Genomic DNA, 13845 nt, shown 5'->3' with positions numbered 1-13845 from the left:
TTCCCAGCACCATTTATTAAATAGGGAATCCTTTCCCCATTGCTTGTTTTCATCAGGTTTGTCGAAGATCAGATGGTTGTAGATGTGTGGTGTTGTTTCTGAGGCCTCTGTTCTCTTCCTTTGATCTATATGTCTATTTTGGTGCCAGTACCATGTGTTTTAGTTACTGTAGCCTTGTAGCATAGTTTGAAGTCAGCGTGATGCCTACAGCTATGTTTTTTTTGCTTAGGATTGTGTTGGCTATACGGGCTCTTTTCTGGTTCCATATGAAATTTCAAGTAGTTTTTTCTAATTCTGTGAAGAAAGTTGATGGTAGCTTGATGGGAATAGCATTGAATCCATAAATTACTTTGGACAGTATAGAAAATGGCTTTTTTCTAAAACATAAAAAATAACAGATTCTGGCAAGGATACAGAGAAAGGGGAACCTTTGGACACTGTTGTTGGGAATGTAAATTAGTAAAGCCACAATGGAAAACAGTAGAGAGGTTCACAAAAAAATGAAAAATAGAATTACCATATGATCCAGGAATCCCACTGCTGGATATATACCCAAAAGTAAGGAAATTAGTATATCAAAGAGATATCTGCACTGCCATGTTTATTAAAGCACTATTCACAATAGCTAAAATATGGAATCAATGTAGGTGTCCATTAATGGATGGGTGGATAAAGGAAATTTGGTACATGGACACAATGGAATATTATTTTGTCATAAAAAAGAAATCCTGTCATCTGCAGCAACAATAGAGGACATTATGTTAAGTGAAATAAACCATACACAGAAAGACGTACACTGCAAGTTATTACTCATATGTGAGAGTTAAAAACACTGATCTTATGATGGTAGAGAGTAGAATGATGGTTATTGGAGGCTGGAGAAGATAAGGAGGGGTTGGTTAGTGGGTACAAAAATACAGTCAGGAATAAGATCTATTCATTAGCATAATAGAATGATTATAGTTAACTTTAATTTATTGGATACTTTAACTGGAAGAGTGGATTTGGAATGTCCCCTACATTAAGAAATGGTAAATATTTGAGATGATGGATATCCCAATTACCCTGATATGATCATTACACATTATATGCTTCTATCAAAATATCACAAGATCTCCTTAAATTTATGTACAACCATTATGTACCCATAAAAATTAAAAATAAAATTTTTAAGAAAAATTTAAATTTCAGAGTGCGTATCATTTAACCTTAGGAACACCCAAACATGTTTATAAACCATTTTAACATTGTAAATTTCAACCAGTCTTCTGAGATCCAGTCATTTGAAATTTCTTTAGCTTCAGGTAATAGCTCAGCTCCATTGGTTATTAAAGAGACATGTTAGAATAAATGGGTTCCCTTTTCTTTAAGAAAAAATGAGCTTATATTTCTCAATTAGTATTTGCATTTATTTCTGCTCAAGCCTAAGAGTGCTACTAGTTTAATTGCACTTTAAATACAAAAATCTAAGTTTTTTGGACCATAAATACAGTATGAAATCCAGCTCCAAACCCATGTAAAAATAAGCTAGAGGCCATGACTTCATTTGGGAGTTGTTCTTCCTCCACCAAGAACCAAGGTGAGATAGACAAATTTCTGTGCTGTTACTGCAGGGCATTTTGTTTTCTAATTCACCTTTTCACCATAAGTGTAGCACTTTATGTGTGCATAAGGATCTCTTTGATCCTATACCCTGTTCGATGTGGGTCCTGGATTTAAATTTCCTGTTCTTCTGAGATTGGCCCTTAAAAACGCAAGTCCTAGGTCATCTAGGAAGCTCTAGATTTCCTCCAGGCAAAGTCTTTAGTGTTTATTTACATCGCTGTATTCATATTCCTACTTACTCTCTGTCCTTAGGTGAATACTTTCTTCAACTCTGAGCCACATTTAGGGGACACTTTCCATATTTATTTTTTTGAGACAGAATATCACTGTGTCACCCAGGATGGGGTGCAGTGGTGTGATCTCAATTCACAGCAACCTCCACCTCCCCGACTGAAGCAACTCTCTTGCCTCAGCCTCCCAAGTAGCTGGGACTACAGGCATGCACCACCACGCCCAGCTAATTTTTCTATTTTTGTTAGAAAAAGGGTTTCATCATGTTGGAAAGGTTGGTCTCGTACTCCTGACCTCAAGTGATCTGCCAGCCTCAGCCTCCCAAAGTGCTGGGATTACAGTTGTGAGCCACCGCACCCAACCTCATTATTAATATTTTAATCTAGCATTTTGGTGCTTTCTTTTAGTAAGAGAATTTTTGGATCTTTGGTTTTTCATGTTGCTAGAAATTGAATTCTTACTCCTCATTTAAGAAAGGCCACCTTAAATTACATACTCAAATATACACTAGTTTTTCAGGACTTAAGACCAACTCTCTGGGGCAGAGGAAAGAGAAGAATTTGTAAGTACTAATCTCCAATAGACAAACCTCTTCTCTCTGACAGTGTTTCAGCAAGCAGATTTGCTGAGTTCAGTCTCTTACCTGTTTTCTGAGCATTATTGTTCAAGGCACTGGGCCTGACAGAAACAGTCTTGAGGGATTTAGCAATTTAGTATGGATCTGCGTGCTTGGTGTACTTTCTGTTTATCATTGAGCTTCACTGAAATGAATGTATGAGGTGCTGGAGAAAGCTTCAGTCAGGATGTGTGAAGTTTCAATGCCAGATTGGGGGAAAACAGCAGGAAATACAAATTTACTCGGCATCTGTAGATTTTGAAGTTGGAATATAGATTTCTTAGTTAAGTAACTTTGATAGGCACATCTAAAGTAGCTAAAGACAAATAAAAATTTTACCTCTGAACCTTTTCATATTAGGGTTGAATCTTTTGCCAGTATTCTGTATAAAACAAGGGGAAATACTTTCTGTTAAGTTCCTCCTCTCCCTCCTCTGTGTGTAGCTCATCTGTTGAGTGATAATCATACAGAAAAACTCACCATTGTCAAGCTTTCTCTGAATCTCTTCAAGTTAGTTGCTTCCTTTGCCTTTACAGAGTAGATCACACAAGTCCCTATTATGTGACTTATTACATGATGTCATTGAAATACACTGGTTTTTTTTCCTCCTAAATCTGTTTGACTACCCTGATAATAATAACAGCTTTCATTTGTGAGCACTTTATAGGCGACAAGACATAGACATATATTACATTTGAACTATAGCAAACCTGTGAGATAGATATAATTATTCCCATTTGATAGAAGAGGAAACTGAGGATTGTAAAAGTGATTTGAACTTGCCCAAATCTTAACAGCTAGTGAGTAGAAAGATCAGGATTAAACCAGGCACGATCCTCACACTGTGATCTTGACAGCTGTACTGAATACTCACACTGTGATCTTGACTACTTTGCTTTAGTGACAAGAACATCCCCTTTTTTACTTTTGTTACTGCTCTAGTGCCTGGAGATGTTTCTAGAACATACCAGGCACTCAGGAAATGTTTACTGAATGAAAGACAGTGAAAATTCAAATACAGCTTTAATGGAAACTTTCATGAATTTAGAGTGAGCTCCAAATATTTACACATACTCCAAAGTTTTACTTTTGGCATATCATTGCTTCAAGAAATAGGAATGTGCCAACTATCAAATTGTATATGTGCGCATACACACACTATATGAAATGTAGATAAGTAATTATTGTAACATTAGAACTGTACTATCATGTACTGTAAAATCACAATATTCAGCTATTGAATTTTATCTCTAATCTATCTTAAGATTTCCCCCATCACTGAGATCAGGGCTGGGCAAACTACTACCTTTAGGCCAAATATGGTCTGCCACCTATTTTTATAAATAAAAGCTTAATTTTTATTTTATATTTATTATTTATTTTATTTACTTTTTTGATAAGGAGTTTCGCTCTTGTTGCCCAGACTAGAGTGCAGTGGCGCAATCTTGACTCACTGCAACCTCTGCCTCCTGGAATCAAGTGATTCTCCTGCCTCAGCCTCCCAAGTAGGTGGGATTACAAGCAAGTGCCACCACACCTGGATAATTTTTTGCATTTAGTAGAGATGGGGTTTCACTATGTTGGTCAGACTGGTCTTGAACTCCTGACCTCAGACGATCCACCCACATCGGTCTCCCAAAGTTCTGGGATTACAGGTGTGAGCCATCATGCCTGGTCTAAAAGTTTAATTTTTACAATAAACATTGCCGTGCCCATTTGTTTACATAGTATCTAAAGATACAAAGGCAGAGATCAGTAGTTGCAACAGAGACTGTATGGCCTGTCAAACCTAAAATATTTACTCTCTGACTCTTTATAGAAATATATAGTGACCCCTAATATAGATCACTGTTGTTTTATCACTGGTTAACCATTGCTTTGCTCTACTTCAAGGATCTTCGAGATAGATTTAAAATTCAGCCAGGTGATGCTCGTCTGTTTATAAATGGCCTTCATGTTGATATGGATGTTTATGACCCTTTTAGGTAAGTATCAAATTATTGCTATAAATGAACTCAGGTTTATATAAATGTAAACATTGAAGTCAAAATATGGAGATCACTTTAAAGATAAATCAAATACATGTTTTTTATTGTACAAAACAGCTTTATTCTACCAAAATGAGCAAGCCCAAAGTATCATAGATTATCAGAACTGGGAGAAACAGTCAAGATATTTGTTTGGATGAGTGTTAGACCTATAATTACTTTGTTATTCTAAACTGTCTTTTATTGAAGAGTAGATTGATGATTTAGCAGAGAAGTTATTTGGAACTGGACTGAACAACCAGAGACCAGTTAGGAACTGAAGTCAACGTCGGGTATTTCCCCAGAAGAGAGAAATTGACAGGAGGAATTTAAAGTGCTTATGTATGAATGCCAGATGCTATCTGGTTTCTTGTCTGAAAAAAAAATTACTGAAAATTTTTTTGCTCAGAATTTTGAACAGGACAGAATTAGGAAGTCCTTGCTTTATCAATGGTCACTTGCCCAAAATTAAAGTTGTGGGCCAAACAGAAGAGTTACTGTTATAGAAAAACATAAAACTACATTAAAATTAATATTTTAAACATTAGATGAACTTAGGAAACATGATGCTTTAGTTCAGATATTCAGTTTTAATTCAATTGAGTATACTTTTGTTGAAGTGAAATTATTTGAATTGTTTATTTAAATTCTGTTTCTTTACCAGTTTGAAAATATGTTGGAAAATATATCAGACTGAGGAGTAGTTTTACTGAACATTTTTTATAGTTTTGTCTCAAATGGGGCTTTTCTCTTTAGTTACTTGAATTCTTGGACCTAGTATTGGAAAAATAATAACCTACACATAGAAATACACATAGAAAGAGTAGAGAAGTTTTTACATGCTAGCCTGTAAATTTCAGGGGAACAAAAATTACGTCTGTGCTCAGGAGCAGTGAAAACAGGTTTAAAGGAAGTAGTGAAATGGTGTGTAGATTTTAGAAAGTTTTCTAAGGTAGTGTATGAGGAAATTTTTTGGCAGGAATATTTTCACACAGGATTTAGGAAGGCTGTAGGTTATTAAAAAAGTAAAACTCCCAGCTCCTACGTCTGGTCATTAGAGATTTGCAGGATGTGTGCTACATTTTTATTCCTCATCGATTTGATCACTAGTTAGGGCTACTATGATTCTCTTAAAAGAGGAAGAGACAATATGTGAGAACATTTATATCTTCTGACATTTTTGAGGATAGCATAATCAAACAAATTCTCAGAAAAAGATCAGAGGATGTGGAATAAAATTAATGCAAAGAGGAAGATGAATGAAAGAAAATAAGAAAATGGAAGGAAAATATCGTATTACAGAGACATTACACATAGAGAGGTTTGATGCAACCAATATGTTGGAATTGTCCAAGTGGGGAAAGAAAAGGAGTAAGGAATTATTTTGTGCTCCCTTCCTATCTCCTGTCAGTGTTGCATTACTGGGTTGTGAAAAACCAATAACAGCCGGGCGCGGTGGCTCACGCCTGTAATCCCAGCACTTTGGGAGGCCGAGGTGGGAGGATCACGAGGTCAGGAGATCGAGACCATCCTGGCTAACACAGTGAAACCCCGTCTCTACTAAAAATACAAAAAATTAGCCGGGCGTGGTGGCGGGCGCCTGTAGTCCCAGCTACTCAGGAGGCTGAGGCAGGAGAATGGCGGGAACCCGGGAAGCAGAGCTTGCAGTGAGCCGAGATTGCGCCACTGCACTCCAGTCTGGGCCACAGAGCGAGACTCCGTCTCAAAACAAAAAAAAAAAAACAAAAAAAAACCAATAACATGCGCCATACATGGCCCAGCCCTTCTTGCTCTGACACAGAGAGTAGTGGGAGGAGCCAGAGCCTCCATGGGTTAGGATTAGATCAGCATTGATTCTATAAAGGCCTACATCTCACCCCAAGGAAGGCTGAGACCGTAGGAACATGTGGTACTGACTGGGGAGAAAGGCAAGTAGGACTGATGAAGTACGTAAGCAGGGTCTTATATATCTACATTAGAACATTCTGTTCTAGCCCATTGAAGGAGTCCCTTTTATATTTTTGCCTCTGAATAGTCGCCTCAGGCACAGACTTGATGAAGAATAGTTTAAACATTTAGATTCCCCAATTTGTTGTCAGTGGGGTTATTATTGATGTTGTTGTTTACAGTAATACTTTCTATTATGTTTAAGTACTGTCAAATTATATGTAATAAGAAAATTAAATTTGTATTCAAACACATGTGAACTTCATGCTTTAATGGGGCTTCCTGTGTATTAGAATTTTATACTTCATGTCTTGTTCAATCTTATGTCATTTTTGTAGTAGGTTTGTCAAAAGAGTGACCTAATGGTTTTTTTTGTCATTTTTGGCTTTCTCAGGGCTGATCATGTCCTCACTACTTTGATAAAGAATACAATAGTCTTTGTTGTTTTATCTTTTATATAATAATAAGCTTTTACTACCACTAAAAAAATTATGTAAGTTTACTCTAGATAATTAATTAGAACTATTTGCCTTATTTCTTAATGAATTTAATATATTTTTCCTGCTGTTAATGAAGATACCAAAAATTCTCGTTTCTAATGCTTTAAGAAATCTGTCAAACTTTAAAAGATTTGTTTTTAATTTGGAAAAATCAAAATAAAACTTTTTTTCTTTGAATATATAGTATTTTGGATATGCTGAAATTAGAAGGAAAAATAATGAATGGCCTTCGCAATCTTGGGATCGATGGGGAAGATATGAGCAAATTTTTAAAATTAAATTCACACATTTGGGAATATACTTATGTATTAGATATTCGACATTCTTCTATAATGGTAAGTGCTTATGCTATTCCTTGTACTAAAACCTGTAGTATACTTAAGGCTTAACATAAAACGAAGTATTGGCAGGCCTGACAATAAATGTCAGCATTTCGGAACAGTTCTCAGTGAAAAGAGAAAGTAAAATTATAGACCCATCTCCTCTCCCACTTGCAGCTTCCTTCTCCTTCTTCATAGTCTCTGTTTTCATAGTCTCTGTCACGAGAATACCTACTCACTCTCATTCAGTGTCCTTTCCACCTTCAGAGAAAACAACAGAATAACCACATGAACAGTAACAGCAAGACACCAAATAGTTAAAATCTGAGGTGTATAAAAGTGCTACCTTAACATGATGAAACTCCTGCCTAAACAATTTGCAGTGGCCTCCAAAGGTTCTGGTGTGTGTATTACAGCCAAGTGATTTTTTGGAAAAAAAAAAAAAAAAAAGATCATATCACCCTTTCTTGCTTAAGCAGAGAAGTGGTCTTCAGTATGGCCTATGAGGCTGCAGATGGCTGCTCTCACCTTTCATTTCTTAGACTGTGAAACATTCTTTTCACCACTATCCTTTATCTCATGCTTAGAAAGCACTTTTTCTTTTTTTTATCCAGTTAACTCCTATTCCTTTTTCAAACTTAGGTTGAAAAGCCCTTTCTGAGAGAAACTTTCCTTAACAATCCAGATGATTTTTCAAATTGTGTTAGAGAATCCCCGGAGACTACCCTCTAATCCAGTGATTTGCTAGAAGGACTCACAAGACTCAGAAGTTGTTATATTCATGGTTATTGCTTAGTAGAGCAAAATGATGTGAAAAAATTAGCAGGGGTGAAGTCCAGCGTAAGCCAGGTATAAGCTTCCAAGAGTTCCCTGCTAGTGGAGTTGTATGCTTAATATGATATGTGACAGTATATGCAAAGTGCTACATACCAGGGAAGCTCACTTACTTGAGCCTGAGTTCAAGATTGTGAGAGACGATCCATCATGTAGACATACAGTGGCTCTCTGTACCTGCCGTCATTGGCTGAAGCTCCAAACTGAGGAAAAGCAGGTGTTTATTATAACTCAGATTGTACAAACTCTCTAGACAAACTGCTGGAACTGCTGCAGCATGGCTTAGGGTCCTAACTGTGCAAAACACTCTTTTTATCAATCAGAACATTCCAAGAACTTAATTACCAGGACCCAGTCAAGAGACAGTTGTGTAAACAGACCCTTCTTGGGAATATCCAAGGTGTGAGCAACCCAAGCCTGTTGAGTTAACTCTTTCACACACACACACACACACACACACGTTTAATATGTGATTCTTCATACATATGCACATGTATAGGTGTATGCACATGTATTAGGCCTTTCTTACATTGCTGTAAAGAAATACCTGAGACTGGGTAATTCATAAAGAAAAGAAGTTTAATTGACTTACAGTTCTGCAGGGTTTATAGGAAGCATGGTGCCAACATCTGTTTGGCTTCTGGGGAGGCCTCAGGAAGCTTTTATTCACAGCAGAGGGCAGAGAGGGAGCAGGTATCTCATATGGCAAGAAAAGGAGTGAGAGAGAATGTTGGAGGGTAGGTGCCATACATTTAAACAACCAGGTCTTGCTAGAACTCACATCACAAAGACAACACCAAGACATGAGGGATCTGCCCCCATGACCCAACGCGTCCTACCAGGCCCTACCTCTGGCATTGGGGATTACAATTCAACATGAGATTTGGGTGGGGACAAGTATCCAAATTATATCAGCACATATACATATATGTCAGAACTATTAATCCCTTTGTATACTTAGCACAGTTATAGTTTTACATTTATCCTGCGATGCTGTTATATCTGTTTCTTATTAGACTATATATGAAGTTCTTGAAGGTAGACATTTGTTTCATTTTTTTTTCTCTTACCATTATGTGCCTGGTTTTAGTAGGTACTCAATAAATATAAATATTCCCTAAATGAATAAGTATTTATCTGGAAACAACAAAAAACATCATTTTTAATGATGAAACTCTGGAAGCATTACAGTTACAACATGATCAATATAATTATCCTTATGACTTAATATTATTATAAAAGGAGTAACTATTAGAAATGAGAATAAAAGTGTTGCATGACAAGATTGTATAACTGAAACTCCTCAAAGCTACTGTAGTTAATTAAAAGCTTTAATAAAATGGGTTTGAAGTGATATGACAAAGATCAAAAGCTTTTCTTTCAAAATCTATTTGGAAGATAATGATTTATTCACAATAACATAAAAATGTAAATACCCTAATAATGACCACTATGAAATAATGTATAATCTCACTACCTATTAATAAAAACTAGAATTTAACTGAGAAAGTGTAAATCGGCATATCCTTTAAAAAAGTGATGCCTGGCCAGGCGCGGTGGCGCATGCCTATAATCCCAGCAGTTTGGGAGGCTGAGGCGGGTGGATCACGAGGTCAGGAGATTGAGACCATGCTGGCCAGCATGGTGAAACTCCGTCTCTACTAAAAGTACAAAAATTAGCCAGGTGTGGTGGCACGTGCCTATAGTCCCAGCTACTTGGGAGGCGGAGGCAGGAAAATCACTTGAACCTGAGAGGTGGAGGTTGCAGTGAGCCAAGATCGCGCTACTGCACTCCAGCCTGGGCGACAGAGTGAGACTCTGTCTCCAAAAAAAAAAAAAAAAAAACGGCCGAGCGCGGTGGCTCAAGCCTGTAATCCCAGCACTTTGGGAGGACGAGGTGGGTGAATCACAAGGTCAGGAGATCAAGACCATCCTGGCCAAAATGGTGAAACCCTGTCTCTACTGAAAATACAAAAATTAACTGGGTGTGGTGGTGCGTGCCTGTAGTCCCAGCTACTCGGGAGGCTGAGGCAGGAGAATACGTTGAACCTGGGAGGCAGAGGTTGCAGTGAGCTGAGATGGCACCACTGCACTCTATCCTGGTGACAGAGCAAGACTCCATCTCAAAAAAAAAACAAAAAACAAAAAACAAAAAACGTTATGCCTGTGGTGCCCTTATAATGATACATAGTATCTAGTAATTTCGCTACTGGAAACTATCATAAAGAAATAGTGGGAGATGGAAAAACAAACTTTATGCCCAAAGATATGATTATCACTACATATTTTGAAAACAAAATAGAAATTAGTTATCTAACAGAGAAGTGTTATAAATTTTATATTCACACAGTTGAGTATTATTGACATGAAAATTATGTTTATAAATATGACTTAAGATAATGATTCTGTTAAGTAAATATACAGAATCTGTCATGTAAAAATAGGGGCAGAATATCTGAAGGAAATATATCAAAATTTAAGGAATTTAAGGCATTAATGGGTGATGTGATTTAATGGGTAGTTTTAATTTTTTTCATCATGTTCTTCTGTGAATTCCCAACTTTTAACCATGGGTATATGTTATTTACATGATCATAAGAAAAGAGTTTTTTGTTTTTTTAAATTGATACACAATATTTTACATATTAGATTCATGTGATATTTTCTTACGTATGTAAAATGTGTAATGATCAAATCAGTGTATTTGGGGTATCTGTCACTAGCAGTATTTATCATTTCTGTGTATTGGGAACATTTCAAGTCCTTTTTTCTAGCTACTTTGAATTATGTAATATATTGCTGCTAACTATAGTCACCCTACTTTGCTATTGAATAGTAGAATTTATCCCTTCTATCTAGCTGTATAGATAACGGTTTATACCTATTGACTGACCTCTCTTCATCAACCCCTCCTGCCAGCAAGCCCTTCCCAGCCTCTGGTATCTATCATTCTACTCTAACTCCATGAGGTCAATATTTTTAGTCCCCGCTTATGAGTGAGAACATGGGATATTGGTCTTTCTGTGTCTGGCTTATTTCAGTTAACACAGTGACCTCCAGTTTCATCTATGTTGCTGCAAATGACATTTCATTCTTTTCTATGGCCAAATAATACTCCATTGTGAATATATACCACATATTCTTTATCCATTCATCTGTTGATAGACACTTACATTGATTATATATGTTTGCTATTGTGAATAGTGCTATAATAAACTTGCAAATGCAAGTATCTCTTTGAGATGTTGATTTCTTTTCCTTTCAATAAATACCTCATAATGGGATTGCTGGATTGGATGGTAGTTCAGTTTTTAGATTTCTGAGAAATCTCCGTAGTGTTTTCCATTGTGGTTATACTAGCTTACATTCCCAGTAACTGTCTATAAGAGTTTCTTTTTCCCGCATCCTCACCAACATCTGTTATTCTTTTATCTTTTTAATGATAGCCATTCTAACTGGGGTAAAATGATATTCCATGTTGCTTTTATTTACATTTATGTAATAATTAGTGATGTTGAACATTATTTATATACTTGTTGGCCATTTGTATAATTTCTTATGAGAAATGTCTATTCAGATTTTTTGCCCCTTTAAAAATCAGATTGTTTATTTTACTGTTGAGTTGTTCAACTTCCTTGTATATTCTTGATATTAGTTCCTGTAGGATGAATAGTTTGCAGATATTTTCTCCCATCAAACAGGCTTGCTCTTCACTCTGTTGATTTTTTTTCCTTTGCTGTGCAGAAGCTTTTTCCCATTTGTCTATTTTTACTTCTGTTGTCTGTGTTTTTTGAGGTCTTAGCCATAAAATCTTTACCTATTAGACCAATGTCCAAAAGTGTTTGCCTTATGTTTTCTTCTGGCAGTTTTACACTTTGGGGTACGTTTAAGCCTTTAATCCATCTGAGTTGATTTCTGTACATGATAAGTGATGGTGATGTAGCTTCATTATTCTGCATATGGATATCAAATTTTCCCAGAACCATGTATTCAAGAGGGTGTCCTTTCCCAAATGTATGTTCTCGGCACCTTTATCAAAAATCAGTTGGCTATAAATACATGAATTTATTCCTGGATTCTCTATTCTCTTCCATTGGTCTGTGTGTCTGTCTTTATATCAATACCATGCTGTTTTGGTTACTGTAACTATATTTTCAGATCAGGTGGTGTGATGCATCCAGTTTTGGCTTTGGATATTCAGGCTCTTTTTTGGTTCCATATGAATTTTAGGATTTTTTTTTCTATCTTTGTGAAAAATGACGATATCTTAATAGAGATTGCATTGAATCTATAGATTGCTTTGGGCAGTATCATCATTTTAATATTTATCTGAACCATGAGCATGGGATGTTTTTCCATTTGTTTGTGTCTTTTTCAATTTCTTTCAATCAGTGTTTTGTAGTTTTTCTTGTACAGATCTTTTACCTCCTTGGTTAAATTAATTCCTAAGTATTTTTTGCAGCTCTTGTAAATGGGATTACCCTTTTGATTTCTTTTTTGGCTATTTCATTATTGGTGTATAGAAACACTACTGATTTTTTGTGTGCTGATTTTACATCCTGCACCTTTATTGAATTTATCAGTTTTGAGAATTTTCTGGTGGAGTCCTCGGTTTTTCTAGATATACAATCATGTTGTGTGCAAAAAGGTACAGTTTAACTTCCTCTTTTCCAATTTGCATGTGTTTATTTGTTTCTCTTACCTGATGGCTCTGGTTAGGACTTGCAGTACTACATTGAATAGGAGTGGTGAAAGTGGGCATCCTTGTCTTGTTGCAGTTCTTAGAATATTTTAGCTTTTCTACAGTGCATGTGATGTTAGCTGTGTGTTTGTCATTTCTAGTCTTTATATTATGCTAAGATATACTCCTTTGGTGCCTAGTTTGTTTAGAGTTTTAATCATGAATGAATGTTGAATTTAACCAAATCCTTCTTCTGCATCTATTAATAGGATATGGTTTTTTTCCTTCTATTGATGTGATGTATCACATTTATTGATTTGTGTATATTGAACCATCCTTGCATCTCTGGGGTAAATCCCACTTGATCATGGTATATTACCTTTTTGATATGCTTTTGGATTTGGCTTGCTAGTATTTTGTTGAGAATTTGTGCATGTGTTCGTCAGTGATATGGTTTGGCTGTGTCCCCACCCAAATTTCATCTTGAATTCTCATGTGTTGTGGGAGGGACCCAGTGGGAGGTAACTGAATCATGGGGGCAGTTCTTTCTGTGCTGTTCTCATGATAGTGAATAAGTCTTATGAGATCTGATGGTTTTATAAGGGAGAACTTCCCTGAGCAAACTCTCTTTTTGCTTGCTGCTATCCATGTAAGATGTGACTTGCTCCTCCATGCCTCCCACCATGATCGTGAGGCCTCCCCAGTCATGTGGAACTGTAACTCCTTTGAACCCTTTTTCTTGTATAAATTACCCAGTCTCGGGTATGTCTTTATCAGCAGCATGAAAACAGACTAATACAATCAGGAATATTGGCCTGTGGTTTTCCTTTATTGTTGTTTCCTCGTCTGGTTTTGGTATCAGGGTAATGCTGGTTTCATAGAATGTGAGTTAGGGAGAATTCTCTCCTCTTCATTTTTTTGGGGGAATAATTTGAGGAGAATTTATGTTCTTTTTTGAAAGTTCGGTAGAATTAAGCAGTAAAGCCATCTAGTCCTGGACTCTTCTTTGTTGGGAGACTTTTTATTACTGATTGATGCTTATTACTCCTTATTGGTTTGTTCAGGTTTTCTATTTCTTCTTTTT

General features: G+C 36.4%; 1 protein-coding gene across 9 annotated transcripts in view; it reads left to right on the top strand.

Annotated features, from left to right (window-relative positions):
• Positions 1-13845, top strand: part of UGGT2 (UDP-glucose glycoprotein glucosyltransferase 2) — a 274442-nt gene that overhangs the window by 73987 nt on the left and 186610 nt on the right. For all 9 annotated transcript variants that reach the window (XR_002518478.2, XR_002518477.2, XR_002518481.2 and 6 more), the window contains 2 exons: positions 4346-4437; positions 7111-7261. Coding sequence is in view for 3 of the 9 variants with exons in the window: in XM_017951367.3 (XP_017806856.1) it covers positions 4346-4437; positions 7111-7261 (243 nt within the window). In the remaining 6 variants the exon portion in view is untranslated. The remainder of the gene's footprint in view (positions 1-4345; positions 4438-7110; positions 7262-13845) is intronic.

The sequence above is a fragment of the Papio anubis genome, chromosome 15, assembly GCF_008728515.1.
Source record: "Papio anubis isolate 15944 chromosome 15, Panubis1.0, whole genome shotgun sequence".
NCBI classification, from domain to species: domain Eukaryota; kingdom Metazoa; phylum Chordata; class Mammalia; order Primates; family Cercopithecidae; genus Papio; species Papio anubis.
The sequence above is the reverse complement of the archived record's forward strand: the minus strand, read 5'-3'. Positions and strand labels throughout refer to the sequence as shown.